Here is a 15,380-nt window from a genome sequence, read left to right on the forward strand (position 1 = left end):
CGGGACCTCCAGTGGTACAACACCCGCGAATTCATCACTCGTGAGATTGGAGATGTGTGTCCGCTCCAAATAGCTCATCTTCAACCCGCATAATTTCATTACAACAAGGAGGCAGAACGACAGAAACAAGTATTTAGCTCACTACTTCTAAGATTGGGGGGTTACATTAGACCATTTCCGGATCAAGTCGATCAACAGGAAAATGAACGCAGCCACGGCCATCGACCGTGACTCGGCACCATCTCCATTATTTCGCGTGCAACCTGATACCCTGCTACGACTGAAGAACTTGCAAGACCCACCGCGACAAGAAGTCCGGCGGCGAGGGAGGGATGATACTAAGCCGGTTGCTGCGGGAACTGTAAGGGCATATACTTCGAAACAGCAAGAATGGCGGGTATGTTGTTGACTCTATTCGTTGTGGCTAAGCTAATAGTTGAGTGAAGGACTTTTGCGATGAGAAGAAGTATGACGACCGTTACCTTGTATACGAGGATAAATTAATGGTATTCTTGATGAATTGCGTGCTCAGCCGGACGGCGAAGCGTCAAAAACGCATCGAGAGCGGTGGGGCTGCTCCAACTGAGAGCGCGTCGAGGAAGCGCAGCGGAATGACACCGTCTGAGCCGTCAAAACTTTCCAAAAATACAGTCAAGGCATATGTAAGCGCTATTGTCAATCTATACGAAGAACAACGAGCGAGTGGCATCAATTTACACGCGCATCCTCGAGGTGAGACGCTAAAGGCATTGCTTGATTCGCTGGCGGAAAATGAAGAGCCAGAACATCGACGGCGGAAATCAGAAAAGTCCTCTACACCTCCTTCTCATCATCAACTTGATATCCACCAGATGCCACAAGGGCTCGATCATGTTGACGACATTGTTGATAATCGCAATTACGATATGACTCGGGTACTGGACCATTCCGCTGAACCCGATCACCAAGCTATGCTAGGTTCACCGATTCCGACTGGTATTACAGTACAGCCTGCAACAGACCCGCAGTTAATGTCGGAGCTCCCAAAGTCGATTCCCAAGAAAAGGCCATCAAAAAGGAAAAGCACTCACTTGACTTCAAAAGATCATCTCCACCAAATTGCTCCAGAACTTTACGAGCAAATGTCCAGTTTAATGCGCACTGTGCAATCTTTAGAAGTGACGTTAACGAGTGCAATTCGCGAGCAGGCTTTGCAAATATCACAGCTGAAACAGCAAATCGAGGTTTTGACGACTACAGCGGGCAGAGACTCTGGGGACAATGTTATTGGCCATCCTTCTAATGGGACGGAGGTAAATGCTTTCTCTCACATGCATCATACCGGCCAATATGGAACACCTACATCTCCTACAAATGCATTCCGATAACTTTAAGCAGACGCTATACATTACGTTGGGTTTTATGATGGGAGTTGAGTTATTCAGCCCAGTCAGTCTTTCTTAGTTTTACCATATTGGTTGGTAAGGACTGAGTTTGTATTCTAGGGATCATATTACTATTGTTGCAGTACAAATCAATTATATATTTTTGCTTGTACCTCTATAGATCACATGACTATAACCTTCCCTGTGCTAACTTTGCATTCAAACATTCTTGGAATCGTAGTACGACACAATATGCATAGCGTAATATAAACATCAAGACGTCAAATTTTTTCGCACTCATCAACTAACCGTCTCTATAAAATTTCTTGAATATTAAATGGAGTAGTATGTTTGTATTAAAAATCGCCATGTCGTCAAATAATTTCAGATATTGTTGATTGTTATACCTTAAAAAGTCAGCAACATTCCCTTCAAATTACTGACTGTTAACAAGTGACATACTGCTTGTCTAGTAGCTCATCCAATGTAAGCTCCACGCTGCCGGCAGGCAGTGCTATTGAACCCTGCGACGCCTCAACAAAGAATACACCGACTTGATCTGACGATATCGTGAAGTCTATCTTGTCATACTGCTTATCGATGAAGCCCACAACCTCTGTAAGTACCCCTTTCTCGAACAGCTTGGATGCAGAGTATTTAAATGATCCGAATTTAGGAACGCGACCCGTCTTCTGCAGTTCTCGCATATGAAAGTATTGCTTTGTAAATGGCAAAATCGCCTTGCGCTTTCTAATGAAGATTTAGCGATCCACTCCCAGCCACATTCTCGCAACAACATTCTCATACCCTTTTTTGGCCTGCAATGTTGACATAGCCTGTTCTATATAATCATTATAACTTCGAAGCTGCGTTCGCAAATATTGTTCTTTATCTGCCAAATGGCCAACAGTCTGAGTAACACTTTCAAGCTCCTTCTGCCGACGAATCCGCCGATTTCTCTTCGTTCGGATATCAGTTGCGATCGAATTGAGCAAATCCTGAAAATGATTTTTTCGCGTAATTTTGCCGAGATTTTCAAGCTCAATGACCTTCTCTAGAGCTATAACCTTGAGATCTCGGTATGTTAATCTAGACGCCGTCAGCTACAGCATTGCATAAGAAGATATGAGCATACTGGCTCAGATCACCCAAAGAATTATCCGACGAGTAGGATGTAGCTCCCGACTTGGATTCCTGTTCTTCGGCAAGTAGTACACGGTACTTTCGCTCATCTTCATCGGTGACCTGTTTGATCAGAATCTCAAGAAGGTTGCTACCGGTCTGCACTCGAATGACGTAGAGCAAACAACGCTTTGCCTCTGTCGTAAGAGAATTGACCTCGGATTCCGGATCTTCTACTCTTATGAATCCAGGATTTAGATCAAGCTTCACCTCCGTTAACCGAGAAATGTTGAGGATCTCATTCGAAGTACTAGGCACCGGCCCCAATTCTTTAACCGCATCCTTCAGAGGATCGGATTGGTCAGGCGCCTGCACCTCAATTGTTAGGTATAGACAGAAATGCAGCACTTTATAGGACCTACCATAAACTCAAGATACTTGATCAAAATCGAATGCAGGAAATGAATATCCGTCATCTTAACGTATAAAGTGGGGCGTTTGGTCGCGGTCAAGTCGTCGAACTGATCAAGATCAAAATTAACCTCCGGATCCGGGACATGTATTACTGCATAAATCGTCAGTACGCAGTGATATATTTGAAGCATCAATATCATATCGGTATCGAATACATTCGCGAACAGTCTCCCTCATATCTGTAATATATGCCGTAAGGTTCACATTCAACGGCTGCAAAAACACGTATTCCTCTGTAAAGAGTTTGCCTGTGGAAACCTGGGTAATTATTCTACCGAGTTGACTAAGGTTCTTTTTCTGCAATTGAGTAAGAGGACTGTTATGAATTCCAACCATGTCGGGAGCGACAACAGCGGCGTTCATGTATCGATAGTACAGAATATTTCCTGTCACGCTGAGTAGTCTATCCTCTGTTTCTGAGGGAAACGATTTCTGCAAGCTAGCAAACAACTCACGACCCAGGTATCTGATACCGTAAGGCATGCTATCAACATTTTGAGTGAGCATCTTGAGAAACTGCACCACAAAATCACGGAGGCATTGAAGGTTCTTGATATAAGTTGCCCTTGTCCCCGGATCTCGAATGGCCACGTCTACCACCACATTATGATCTCTTGTGCTGCGTTTTCCAGTCATCAGTTCCTCATTGTTAATGGACGCGTGATATATCTAGAACAAAGGTCAGCATCACCCGTCGCAAACAGTCATTCCCCGTCATGTTCCATACCGTCAGGGGATCAGTTTCCAAGTCCATATCTTCTTCCCTGATAATCGACTTTACCAGAGGTCCTACCAATTCACATAAATACTGTCTCTCAGCAGGTCCCCTAGCGACAGTTAGTTACATGTTCTATGTTCCGCATCGGGCTTCCCTATTGCACAGACCGAGTGTATGACGATAGCAGCCGGGTCCACATATAGTTGCTCTTGACAAATTCTTGTATTGAATCGGTCATTTTGAGAGTTTCACACATAGATTGCGATATCAGTTTCAGCAGAAAGAATTCCTCCCTTCGATTTTGAGCATAACCAAACAAAGACATAATACAGCTTTCCACCGATTTCATGTCCATTTCAGTTACTCTGATTTCCTTGATTCCATTGAATAAACGACACAAATAAGCCGGCTGAGTCTGCAGCACGAAGAACAAGCCTTGATACAGTTCAAGACGGCGTCTGGATGCCTTGTTTAGTGATTTCAGATCAAATGGATCGCTATTACTGCTTGACCAGCTCTTGGGCATAGCTCCATGCTGATGCTTTATAACTTCATCTAAAGTGATCTTGTTTTTGACAAGCAATGCTATCTTGACGTCCAATTGATCAATAAACTGTTCCAACTGCTCATTCCTGTGAACTTCGTCCACCACCTGCTTTCGCAATTTCTCGAACTCCACTTCCTCTTCAAAGTCAAGATCACTGTCGGTAAGTAGATGGATAAAATTCTTGACTGTAGCTAACGGCGGATTCTTGCCAGACGTCAATGCCTTGTACGCCCGTGATTGCTGCTTGGCCCGGATAAAACTCTGAATCTTAATGACTTCGCCCATGTTCTTTTCGAATTGTTTCCTACGCTCATTAAATTTCCTCCGGACAATAGCTCCTCTAGCCAGTGTCTGAAGCTCTGATACCGAGCCTGTCTCCGACTCCAGGTCGCGCGTAAAGATTCTGTAGTCCGCTCGCAACAGTGCACCTCGAATTAACGACTGAAGATTTATTATAACTTCTGCATGCTTGCTTAGACGGCCAATTATGGCGAAATATTGATCACGGACCAGACTTCCTCGAATGAGGGACTGCAGAGGAATAACTACTACGTCCTCGGTCTCATCAACTGATCGTAGAGCATGATAATACTGAAATCGTCCTCGGACCCCACGAATATGGCTCTGCAGAATGAGAATATTGTCCACACATTCCGATAATCGATCCCGTTGACCGTTGACGCTATCCCGCACCAATGCCCCTCGACTCTCAGATTGCAACAGCACCAGTTCGGAAAGAGAGTCTTGCATTTCTGCCACGATTTCATAGATGTTCCGTCTTGTTAGCATACCTCGAATACGTGATTGCAGTACTGGAATCTTTTCACCAAATTCTATGAGACCAAAGCAATCCGCGGTTATATTTGCACGCACAAGTGAACCCCGTATTCGAGCCTTCAGGTCGTCAAGTCGAGAGAGAGCGAATTGCAGTTCAGCTTTAACTCTATCCAACTTCATTCTATATGTCGAACCCCGTATGATACTCTGTAATTCGCGAACTCTATTTATTGTTTTGTCGTTGTGAAGGTCAATCATTGTCTTGTCGAGCTCTCGTCTGAGAAGGCACCCTCGAACATATGCCTGAAGGTCCAAAATGGACGTTTTCTTATTATCAATAGCCGCCGTATCTCGTTTTCTGCGTACATCCCGTAAAAACCGCCTAGAAAAACTTTGAAGCTGGACGATTGAGTGTTGTTCTCGGTATAAACGACGATTTGCAATCTCGATTCGTTTTCTGACCGCAGCTCCTCTAATTCCAGCTTGCACATGCACGAGAATGCGTCGATTACTTTCAATTTCATTAAGTTTCCCGGCGAGCTTTTGCTGAACCAAGAAACGTCTAACGTAAGTTTGCAGCTAGACTTCATCAGTCGTGGTCACTCTATCAAAGGTGTTAATACTAACTTCAACGGCAAACGTGTTTTGCTCGTGTCTAGCCCATAAGGATCGAAAATTCAATCGGGTGTGAGCGCCTCGGATGCGTGCCTGCATATCAACTATGAACGGTTCGAAGCCCTCCAGACGTTCCCATCTTGACCGCAGTAGGGATCGCTCAATTGACCCCCGAATAACGGATTGAAGTAATATAACGCTGTCGAGTGAGTCAATAAGTTCACGCTCAAGTCCTATATCCGTTAACTTTGTAAAATGTATAAATTTCAGTCAGTATTTCATCACGTACTCTCCTCTTCGCTTTCTTTTGATACCGGGTCATGTGGAATAGAGGGTCGTCGAGAAGTCGGAGTGTCGGAGTCATCAAAGTGCCGAACGACAGCCTTAAAGTTAGGCAAACTAATACCAGCGGCATCAAGGCCTCTTTGAGTGTCGCGAATTTCATCTTCAGAGAATTCCAGTTTGCCGACCAGGTCATCGATTTCTGGTGCTAGTCCATTCGATGACAATATGTAACTTAGCGCGTGGATGCAATAGATCACCTTCGGGATATTCTTCTTGTCGTAGAGATCAGTAAATTCAAATCGGAAGAGCTAGCAGCATATTAGCTAGACCAAGGGCAATAAGGGCACTTAGCGAGATTCACCTCCGGCATTTCAACTTCATCCAAAAATCTGAAGAATATATGAATATTATTAGAGTGCAACCATTGGAGTTTGGGAGCGCGAAAAATCTTCTTAACCAGATGCGGAGCGAACACCTTCGCTACCTGGGCAAGGATAACGCCGTCTCGCAGAGCTTCTTCGAGCTCAACAACGGCCGGAATGCCTTCTCCGACGCACGCTTCAATCCATCTGAGTGATCGTCAGATCAGCCGGCTAGAATATAGTGTTACTACAACCTACTCTTTAGCTTCGCCAATGTGACACAGGTACTCGTAAGCTTGCAGCACCTTCCGTTGCTTGTCCATCCAATTTCTAGACATACTAATAGAACTGTCCGCGTTTCTTGTCTTCTGAAGCCGGATACGACCTTGTAATCCTAACGACAATCAGGCATGATTAATATCTATTTAACCCATATAACTCACCGGTAACATCCTCGGATTCTGTCGTCACACCTGGAATGGTGAGCTCGGATCCACCAATGGCGCTTTGGGCTAGATTTCGAAAGTGATCAATGCTGCTCAATTTCAAAGCTGACAAATCATCAATATCCTTCAATCGACCAAGCCCAGTCTTAGCGGGACTTGAATTTATGTGAGACGATGTTATGGGCGTTAGTGGCCCTGACATCTCGACTAGATTGCAATTGCCGCCAATATGTTACGCTAAATCTGAATCCGATTTCGAACAGACGTCTTATTCACGTAGACGCGAATAGGGACAAGACGAGACTGTTAATTAGTCACGTTGTAAATTCAATGCTGTGCTAAGAAACTTCCAGTTTGGCCGCGTAGTTGTACAGGCTATGACGCAGTTGAGGTTCGACGCGCGGAGATGCGTGCGATTGTAAACAATCAACAAGGCCAGCCCAATTTAGCAGTCAAAGCCCTAACCCAGAGAGAACCTCGCTATAACGATACTCGATCCCCGATTTATCGTTATAAAATCTGGTTCTAAAACTGGTGAAAAATCAGTTTTGTTATAACGATTGCATTCCTAATCAAGTTTAGTACCTCGGTATTACGATCAAAAATTGATGCCCAGATTACATCGGCTTAACGAGGTTTGGTTTTGTTTGACTGCATGTAGTCTGGCAAATACAAATAGTAACCCTATCCCGATAGCCACCTGTGGCAAGGCAAGGTTTTGCGTTAATTTTATAAATGTCCATGCACTTGTCAGAACCAGAATCACTGGCGATGTCCGCGAAATTCCCGTTTGTCCCATTGTAAAGAGCAAATGAAGTAATGTTACGTAATGATTTAAAGATGTTTCCACTTACTCAGTTAGCTGGCGTAATAATAGCAACAGGAGTATGTGAGCCCATGACGCACGTCAAATAATTCTACAATTTCATCATAATAATGCACTTCCACATTGCCGAGATCATAAAGAGTCCTGCAGACGACATATGGTAGGTTGCTGGTGTCTGAAGACCTAAAACAGGATTAGCCGCACGGTAAGTTGACGATTGCCGTAGGAACTCGCAGCGGCTTAACCGTGTGCGGGCACCCAAAACTCCCAACCGGCGAAAATTTTCTGGCGTGCGGCCAGGTTGCTTATATATTGCTGTGCATGTCGGAGGCTCCGAAATTTTCCTCTCTTTTCCTTTTCTTGGTAAAGTCTTTCCCTTTATCCCGCTCCTAATCGGATTCTTGTTGTTGCCTATCGTTCGATAGCTCATTTGCAACGCCTACGTCCTCTGCAACATTCTTACGATTTGATAAAATGGTTTCTGTTGACGAGTCGCATCTCTACGAGGACTACCGCACGGCTCTGAAAGCTCTCCAGCAATATAAGGAGCCCGATGGTCTGGACGTTAGTTCGCTAATGAACTCCAAACTTCATGGCGGCTTGACGTACAATGATTTCCTTCTGCTGCCTGGAAAGATTGGTATGTTGTATCCAGTCGCGTGATGGTTCGCGAGCTGAAGGATGAAAAGATTTCCCCTCAAACGAGGTCGGTCTTGAGACGAAGATCACCAAGAAGATTACCTTGAAGACCCCATTTGTGTCGTCCCCTATGGACACTGTCACAGAGTCCGATATGGCTATCTACATGGCTGTACGTATTTCTTGTCTTAAAAGCATCGATGGACTGCAAATGGCTAAGGGTTTGTAGCTTCTTGGTGGTGTTGGTATCATCCACCATAACTGCTCTGCGGATGAGCAGGCTGAGCTGGTTCGGAAAGTCAAGAAGTATGAGAACGGCTTCATTTCTGATCCCGTTGTCCTTTCTCCGTGCAACAAAATTTCTGAGGTAAAAGACTTGAAGGAGAAGCTGGGCTTCGCTGGTTTCCCCGTCACTGGTACGTATTATTTTCTAGTCCAACATTTTTAGACTCGCATATGATGTTCCAACCTATTTAATAACTTTCGTTCTACCGTATTTCGACTGTAACCGGTCATGGGGAGACTTATTTTGTTGCTGATGTTACAAGAGTCTGCAGATTTATATTGCCTCAGAACGTTTATCATTTGTACTGACTGATTAATCCGCAGAGAACGGAAAGGTTCCCGGAAAACTTCTCGGTATTGTTACGTCTCGTGATATTCAGTTCTTGGATCAGGACGATCTCTCGGTCGCGGAAGTTATGACCACCGATCTCGTCACTGCCCCTGAGGGAATTGACTTGCCTCACGCTAACGAGCTCCTTCGCCGATCTAAGAAGGGCAAGCTTCCTATTGTTGACAAGGATGGTAATCTCACGGCCCTCTTGTCTCGCACGGATTTGAAAAAGAATCTTCACTATCCTCTAGCTAGCAAGCTTCCGGATTCGAAGCAGCTGCTCTGCGGTGCTGCTATCGGTACTCGACATGACGACAAGGAAAGGCTGCGAAAGCTCGCTGCTGCTGGTCTCGATATTGTTGTCTTGGACTCTAGCCAGGGCAATTCTGTTTTTCAGATCGAGATGATCAAGTGGATCAAGGAGGAGCTTCCCTATCTCGAGGTCATTGCGGGCAACGTTGTCACTCGTGAACAGGCTGCAAGCTTGATCGCTGCTGGTGCCGATGGCCTCAGAATCGGTATGGGCAGTGGCAGTATTTGCATCACTCAGGAGGTTATGGCTGTCGGTCGTCCCCAGGGTACTGCTGTTCGCGCCGTTTCCGAGTTCGCTGCTAGGTTTGGTGTCCCAACTATTGCTGATGGTGGCATCCAGAATGTCGGCCACATAACCAAGGCTCTTGCGCTCGGTGCTTCGGCTGTCATGATGGGTGGCCTGTTGGCCGGCACCAGCGAATCTCCTGGGCAGTATTTCTATAGAGAGGGTCAGCGATTGAAGGCATACAGAGGTATGGGCTCGCTCGATGCTATGGAGAAGCAGTCCACCAACGACAACGCTGCCACCGCTCGTTACTTCTCCGAGGGTGACAAGGTTCTTGTTGCACAAGGTGTCAGCGGCAGCGTTATCGATAGAGGTTCGATTGTCAAGTTTGTCCCGTACTTGATCGCTGGTCTCCAGCATGGCCTTCAGGATATTGGAGTCCGCAGCTTGAATGAGCTGCATCAGAAGGTTGACAATGGCGATGTGAGATTTGAATTGAGAACGGCGTCGGCTCAGGTTGAGGGTGGTGTTCATGGTCTGTATTCTTATGAAAAGAGATTGCACAACTGAAAAAGGTTTAGTCAAAATAAATTAGCACTTAGGTACATGGTTAATGATTGTGGGTTTCTTTCATTTCTGTCATTTTAGGTATGTTTTATTGAATGAGAATTAAAAGCGATTGATCGGCCAATTGAAAGCAAAGCCAGGAGGCGATTGGCAATGTATATCATATATGTATTGTTTGGTACTCACACCAACAATACAGCTATATCTTGTTATGTATAGGTATCTTAATAAGGCGATAAAGATCATTCCGAGCCTATACATCTGCATCTGGTCAATAACAACGACGAACCTCAGAAACGATTCAAAAGATCGTTCGAAGATAGACAACTCTCTGACCTTGCCGTATCTTGAACTAATAAAACAATAGTTTCAAATTTTTATTATTCCCATAAGCATAACAATGATGACTTTTCTGGACTTATAATACAACGAACCACATATGCCTCGGCCTATATTTATTCCTCGTCCTGGGCACCGGCGAAAACCTCACCAGCAATTCGATCCAAATCTCGCTGACCGGCCTCGGAGATTTTCCGGCCATTCTTTCCTTCCTCCAAAACACCAATCTTCTCCAAAGCCTGCAGAACCTTTCTGTTGACGGAACCAGAGGCGTCGCGGTGATGCGAAGGCCTATAATATCTTTCAGCCATAATTCTCCTTGACCAACTTACACATCGCGTCTGTAACTGACCTTGAGCCGCGGTTGATAGTACCACCATAGAGCTTGTTCAGCTTGCCGGTACCAACGGACTTGCGGAGATAAATGTGTCGCGCAACGGAAGCGGCACGCTGTTGCTTGTTAACCTGATACACGATCATATATCCAGCAGCTCTTTTTCAACCTCAACATACCATGTAAAACCACTTGTCGGAATCCTGAGGAGGAAGCCTGTTAAATACGGCGTTAGATCCCAACTAATTTCATGCTGTTTAAACAACGCGCAATCGAGACGCCTTACTCATTGCCAGAGCTAGTCTTGACCAACTCAACATAACCAGGGACCTCCAGCTTGCCTATTTCAAATTCATTAGAATCCACGTCCACTATGGAAATATACTGATTCTATGCTGAATCTCTGAAACTGCATACCCTGACGCTGGAGGAACTGGGCGTAGGCAACAATGAACTCCTGTGCGGAAACGTCTCTGCAATCTCGATATTAGCCTCCTGAGAATTCACCGCAAGTAACAATACTGCAAGTCGCAAAAACGACGTACCTAACGGAAACACCAGGCATGATTATAACAATTAAATGTGGTGATGTTTGAGAGTGTAATCAGATAACTTCACGCTGGTACTGATCTCTGCCATTCACTAATTTCGCTGAATTCAATCCAATCGTGTTGTGGTCATTTTGCTTGGTAGGTAGGGCTTTGTCAGAAGCAGTCACATCCCACCGACTCAAGTAGGGCATACGAAGTCAGCTTTTAATGCCATCTTAGCGGCGAAGCTAAGCGCCAGCGCATTAATTCAACCCTAATCCACAGTAATTGCGCCCGACTCCTCGTCCGAATAATAGGGGCAACTGCTAAGGTTTTGCAACCATTTTTACGGAATCAAATTTACGCTGAAATAACCCTTGCCTTACACACACCGTAAATTTGAGAAATGAGTGTCTGCATCAAATTTACGGCGAATTTTACGCAAAGCTCAAATAGACTCAAAACTCTATCAAATATGGTGTAGCGCGGTTACTCTGTTCGACGCGACCGAATGTTTTGTTTACTCTGGTTGCGCGTCTCGACACCTGAGCCGCCCGAACGCGATTTATCCACCCTCCATCGCCGGTAATCTCACATTACAAATGGATATGGATAGCTATCATAGTCGACTGTACTTTGGCCACAGAGCATTAATACTTAATGCTGTCTCGGCTATCCTGGTCACTTTAGGCAGATTTGTTGAGCTACGGACCCGTCATCGCCGTCGAATCCGAGCTCTTAAGAGGGACCGCCTACGACTGCATGACATTCATATCCCTTCTTTGAGACTCTCTCTTGATAATATGCTGGACGATGATATTAGGCTTAAGTTCAGGTTTACGAAGTTGCAACTGCAGATCCTTGCTGAGGAACTTCTTCTTCCCGAGTTTATCATTACAGAGAGTCGCTACAAAGCGCACAAATTAGAGGCGCTGTGTCTTCTGCTGAGGTATACTAACGAAATTGCGCGTTTGGTCAACATGTGCTGACTGTATCTATCGCCCTGTAGACGCTTGGCGTATCCAAACAGACTGTACGACTTAGTAGTCACATTCGGCCGAAGTAGGCAGCACTAACCGAGCTGATTTGGGCCACGGCCATGCATATATACAATAGATTCCATCAAATGCTCTATTGGCATGATGTACACTTCAACGAATTATTTTTTCGAACTTGTGCGGACGCTATCCATCGTAAGGGAGCGGCGCTCGACAACTGCTTCGGATTTATAGATGGTACTGTACAACCTATGTGTCGGCCAACTTTGCATCAGCGTGAGGTCTACAATGGACACAAGGTTAGTCAGAAGATTGCTTAGACGTTAAAATTGTGACAAGCATACTAGATGATGATAGTGCACTCATGCCTTGAAATACCAAAGTGTTGTAACTCCGGATGGGCTGATAGTCCATATCGACGGTCCATACTCTGGTAGAAGACATGACGCATACCTCCTCCATGCAAGTGGTCTCAGGACTGTCCTTGAGCGAAAATGTATTGTCAATGGTAGTATGTACTGCATCTACGGTGATCCTGCTTATGGCGTTAACGGCTGCGTCATTGGTCCGTATAAAGGAGCTGCCTTAACTCTGGACAGCAGGCGTTCAATACGTCATTGAGTAGCGTGCGACAATGTGTCGAATGGCAGTTTGGAGCGATTGTGCAAACATTCGCGTTCTTGGATTACAAAAAGAACCTGAAGCTTGGTCTCCAACCGGTTGGGGCATATTACTTAGTCGGAACGCTATTCCGCAATATCCTGTCATGTTTTGAACCGAACCAAACTGCCAGATACTTCGAGATGCTTGCGCCCACGGTTCATGAATACTTACACTCTATGCAACCTCCTGTCAATGATTTGATGTAGGTATGCTTTTACTCATAAGGGAATGCATTGAAAATTCGACAATCCGGTAACAAAAGTATTGTTACGGCGACTGAGCACGGAGACAGCAAGACTTGGACTAGAACTTGATGGGGCGGAAAACAAGATCCGATTTCTTGAAGCATACAACAAGGAGCGGAGCCGTCAATTTATATCCCTGACTCCGCAACAACAAGGTTTAACTATGTACATGCTGTATGGCCTTCGAGGCCTTGTACCACTCCCGTTCGGGGCCGTCAGAAGTCAGATGTTGTCTTCTGACTCTCAACCCGACATCACCTGCTTAGACAAGAGCCCATGACCGATCATGAGTCGCCCTCATGACTCTAGGTCGGAACTCTCGACGACAGGACGCCGATACTTTGGCCCCTTGTCCGGGCCAGTGCGGCTCGCGATGATGATGCGGCTCAGAAGTCAGAGCGTCATGACAAGTATATATTGAAGTAGTAAACACAAATAATCAAAAATAATCTTCTAATTCCCTCGATTGTAAGAACTCGGGGACGTTCAAGTTCGGTACTAGCAACCTTATGAGGTGGGAAACCAAAGATCAGATATTTTAGAATATAGTCGGAACTGGAGCTCCGAGCGTCCATAGTCAGCTGACTAAAGCCGAGAATAGAAACATTACGAAACAAAAATAGAAGCATCATGACAACAAAAATAGAACCATTATAACGACGAAAATAGAAGCATTGACCGCCGACGTGCTAAGCCAGACGTCAGGGGTCAGGGGCGGCGTGAGTGGCGCCGTGATCCTGACATCGATTCTTCTGCAAGGCTGCTTCCAAAAGCTGTCGTCCTTGGGATTGCAATTCTCTGAGGACCTCCATAACCTCGCCAAACAATCAAAAATAATCTTCTAATTCCCTCGATTCTTCTCCAAGGCTGCTTCCAAAAGCTGTCGTCCTTGGGATTGCAATTCTCTGAGGACCTCCATAACCTCGCCAAGGGTGTCGGTGAGCTGGCGCCCTTGCTCTAGGAAAGGCCCTTCATCACCAGTCTCATCAGATGAATAATGTCTGACTTTGCGCCTCTTTCTGGCCTTCGCCGGGTCACCCCTCCCAGCCGAAGAGGTCACGGCAGGAGTCGACTCTGTTGAAGATGCCGACGATTCCCGGTTGGGCGGTGTCGGAGAAGAAGCAAGACAATCGTACTGCTTCTCCGAGAGCCGACGCATTGCCACGTCACGGATCGTCTTGCCGAGATTGTCGGCCTGGATTCTTGCGACCTCCTTATCCGCATTCGCCTGGCTCTTGCTATCCATGTCAAGCGTGGAGGACATATACTGCAAATGACACCATTAGTTCGATCAGCATACAGAATCAACACGAAAAGGTGGCTACAACTTGTTCATACACGTCTTCCTTTATCGACTTCAGAGCTGTCGTTTCCACCTCGACCCCCGAAGCCTGTTGAAGCCATGTGTTATGCTCCGCTTGTTGCTTCATCAAAGTCTCAAAGCGCTCCTTCGCATGCCGTCCAGTCAGGACGGCACCATCAGGACTATCGGTACACCTGCTTTGAAACGTAATCATGCAACGCTTTGCTAATTTTGTCCAACCAGCAAGCTTATCCCCGTGCGAAGATAGGTAAGGCTTGTTGTCCATGCCGGTTAGTTCGAGAAGGAGCACCTCATCGCGTTCGGGATGCTTTTCGCTAAACTTGAATTTCTTTTTGGCCTCGCCTACGTTCAAAAGCTGAGGAGCAGTCGCGGTCTTGTTTTCGGAATCAGATCTTAATGTCGCGTCCACGACTGATTGACTAACGTCCACAACTTGCACGTCATCGAACAAGCCATATTTAGTGAGATCAACCGTCTCCAATTCGGGGTCTAGTGGCATGATGTCGAGCACCAATTAATGAGAGAAGGGTGCCGCGTCGGCAATGTGGTCAATATAAAGGGAAAGGAAACAACTAAAGCCGCCAAGGTTCAGCGTTGCCGTTTAAGGCTAAAGCTAACCTGAAAATTTTCGTAAATTTGACGTTAAAGTTTTACGAGTGATCATGGAAATCTCGTAAATTTGCGAAACTAAATTTACAAAAATTTTAAGTTTTATTGGGGGTAATGGTAAAATCGAACCGTAGCAAAACCTCCCTAATATCACTCGTTTTTGACAAGAGTCATGCAACTCGGAAGACCGAGAAGGAGCGAGCCTCAACGCGCGTCCCTAATATCAGCAAGACCAATTTTAGTTTGTTCCACTAATTATTTCATTCAGCTGTCATATAGATAGTAAGATAGTGATCGACTGATCGTATTTCGAAGTTTTCGTGCATTAACAGATCAATAATTTTTAAATTGCGTAGGCGGGATGTCAGCTTGCATCTCTAAGGAGTTATACGGCGAGCGAAAATTGCCCTACGCAAAGTATTTCAAGCAAGGAGTATGGAGC

At 45.5% G+C, this 15,380-nt stretch overlaps 5 protein-coding genes across 5 annotated transcripts; 2 read left to right on the forward strand and 3 right to left on the reverse strand.

Annotated features, from left to right (window-relative positions):
- The first annotated feature begins 40 nt into the window (after positions 1-40).
- POJ06DRAFT_246691 (uncharacterized protein) lies at positions 41-1,508 on the forward strand. The gene has a single exon (XM_056186813.1). The coding sequence runs from the start codon at positions 504-506 to the stop codon at positions 1,365-1,367; it is 864 nt and encodes a 287-aa protein (XP_056046588.1). The 5' UTR covers positions 41-503; the 3' UTR covers positions 1,368-1,508.
- On the reverse strand, positions 1,509-7,168 carry POJ06DRAFT_246698 (uncharacterized protein). The gene is made up of 13 exons (XM_056186814.1): positions 6,708-7,168; positions 6,523-6,658; positions 6,264-6,471; positions 5,907-6,210; positions 5,630-5,850; positions 3,846-5,581; positions 3,688-3,787; positions 3,116-3,629; positions 2,909-3,051; positions 2,500-2,855; positions 2,172-2,453; positions 1,827-2,114; positions 1,509-1,771 (listed from the first exon to the last, which is right to left on the reverse strand). Exons 1-13 carry the CDS (start codon positions 6,910-6,912, stop codon positions 1,669-1,671), a joined length of 4,596 nt encoding a protein of 1,531 aa, XP_056046589.1. The 5' UTR covers positions 6,913-7,168; the 3' UTR covers positions 1,509-1,668.
- A 627-nt stretch (positions 7,169-7,795) lies between these two features.
- On the forward strand, positions 7,796-10,154 carry POJ06DRAFT_246704 (IMP dehydrogenase/GMP reductase). The gene is made up of 4 exons (XM_056186815.1): positions 7,796-8,176; positions 8,226-8,347; positions 8,405-8,591; positions 8,785-10,154. The coding sequence occupies exons 1-4, from the start codon at positions 8,011-8,013 to the stop codon at positions 9,897-9,899; spliced, it is 1,590 nt and encodes a 529-aa protein (XP_056046590.1). The 5' UTR covers positions 7,796-8,010; the 3' UTR covers positions 9,900-10,154.
- Positions 10,155-11,269, reverse strand: POJ06DRAFT_246710 (ribosomal protein S19e). The gene is made up of 6 exons (XM_056186816.1): positions 11,115-11,269; positions 10,987-11,042; positions 10,856-10,910; positions 10,749-10,785; positions 10,588-10,685; positions 10,155-10,526 (listed from the first exon to the last, which is right to left on the reverse strand). Exons 1-6 carry the CDS (start codon positions 11,132-11,134, stop codon positions 10,352-10,354), a joined length of 441 nt encoding a protein of 146 aa, XP_056046591.1. The 5' UTR covers positions 11,135-11,269; the 3' UTR covers positions 10,155-10,351.
- A 2,580-nt stretch (positions 11,270-13,849) lies between these two features.
- Positions 13,850-15,195, reverse strand: POJ06DRAFT_64211 (uncharacterized protein). Its single transcript, XM_056191312.1, has 2 exons — positions 14,344-15,195; positions 13,850-14,272 (listed from the first exon to the last, which is right to left on the reverse strand). The coding sequence occupies exons 1-2, from the start codon at positions 14,826-14,828 to the stop codon at positions 14,062-14,064; spliced, it is 696 nt and encodes a 231-aa protein (XP_056046592.1). The 5' UTR covers positions 14,829-15,195; the 3' UTR covers positions 13,850-14,061.
- Positions 15,196-15,380: the final 185 nt, after the last annotated feature.

Source organism: Lipomyces tetrasporus, assembly GCF_029532465.1.
Source record: "Lipomyces tetrasporus strain NRRL Y-64009 chromosome Unknown POJ06scaffold_2, whole genome shotgun sequence".
NCBI lineage: Eukaryota > Fungi > Ascomycota > Lipomycetes > Lipomycetales > Lipomycetaceae > Lipomyces > Lipomyces tetrasporus.

Coding starts and splice junctions, on each gene's coding strand:
- POJ06DRAFT_246691 (XM_056186813.1), top strand. CDS start 504: ATGGTATTCTTGATGAATTGCGTGCTCAGCCGGACGGCGAAGCGTCAA.
- POJ06DRAFT_246704 (XM_056186815.1), top strand. CDS start 8,011: ATGGTTTCTGTTGACGAGTCGCATCTCTACGAGGACTACCGCACGGCT. Junction 8,177..8,225: donor TCTGCTGCCTGGAAAGATTG/GTATGTTGTATC, acceptor AAGGATGAAAAG/ATTTCCCCTCAAACGAGGTC. Junction 8,592..8,784: donor CGCTGGTTTCCCCGTCACTG/GTACGTATTATT, acceptor ATTAATCCGCAG/AGAACGGAAAGGTTCCCGGA.
- POJ06DRAFT_64211 (XM_056191312.1), bottom strand. CDS start 14,828: ATGCCACTAGACCCCGAATTGGAGACGGTTGATCTCACTAAATATGGC. Junction 14,273..14,343: donor AAGTCGATAAAGGAAGACGT/GTATGAACAAGT, acceptor TGTCATTTGCAG/TATATGTCCTCCACGCTTGA.
- POJ06DRAFT_246698 (XM_056186814.1), bottom strand. CDS start 6,912: ATGTCAGGGCCACTAACGCCCATAACATCGTCTCACATAAATTCAAGT. Junction 6,211..6,263: donor ATGAAGTTGAAATGCCGGAG/GTGAATCTCGCT, acceptor ATATGCTGCTAG/CTCTTCCGATTTGAATTTAC. Junction 3,630..3,687: donor TGGAAACTGATCCCCTGACG/GTATGGAACATG, acceptor CCTTTGTTCTAG/ATATATCACGCGTCCATTAA.
- POJ06DRAFT_246710 (XM_056186816.1), bottom strand. CDS start 11,134: ATGCCTGGTGTTTCCGTTAG. Junction 10,686..10,748: donor CCGACAAGTGGTTTTACATG/GTATGTTGAGGT, acceptor AACAAGCAACAG/CGTGCCGCTTCCGTTGCGCG. Junction 10,527..10,587: donor ACTATCAACCGCGGCTCAAG/GTCAGTTACAGA, acceptor AAGATATTATAG/GCCTTCGCATCACCGCGACG.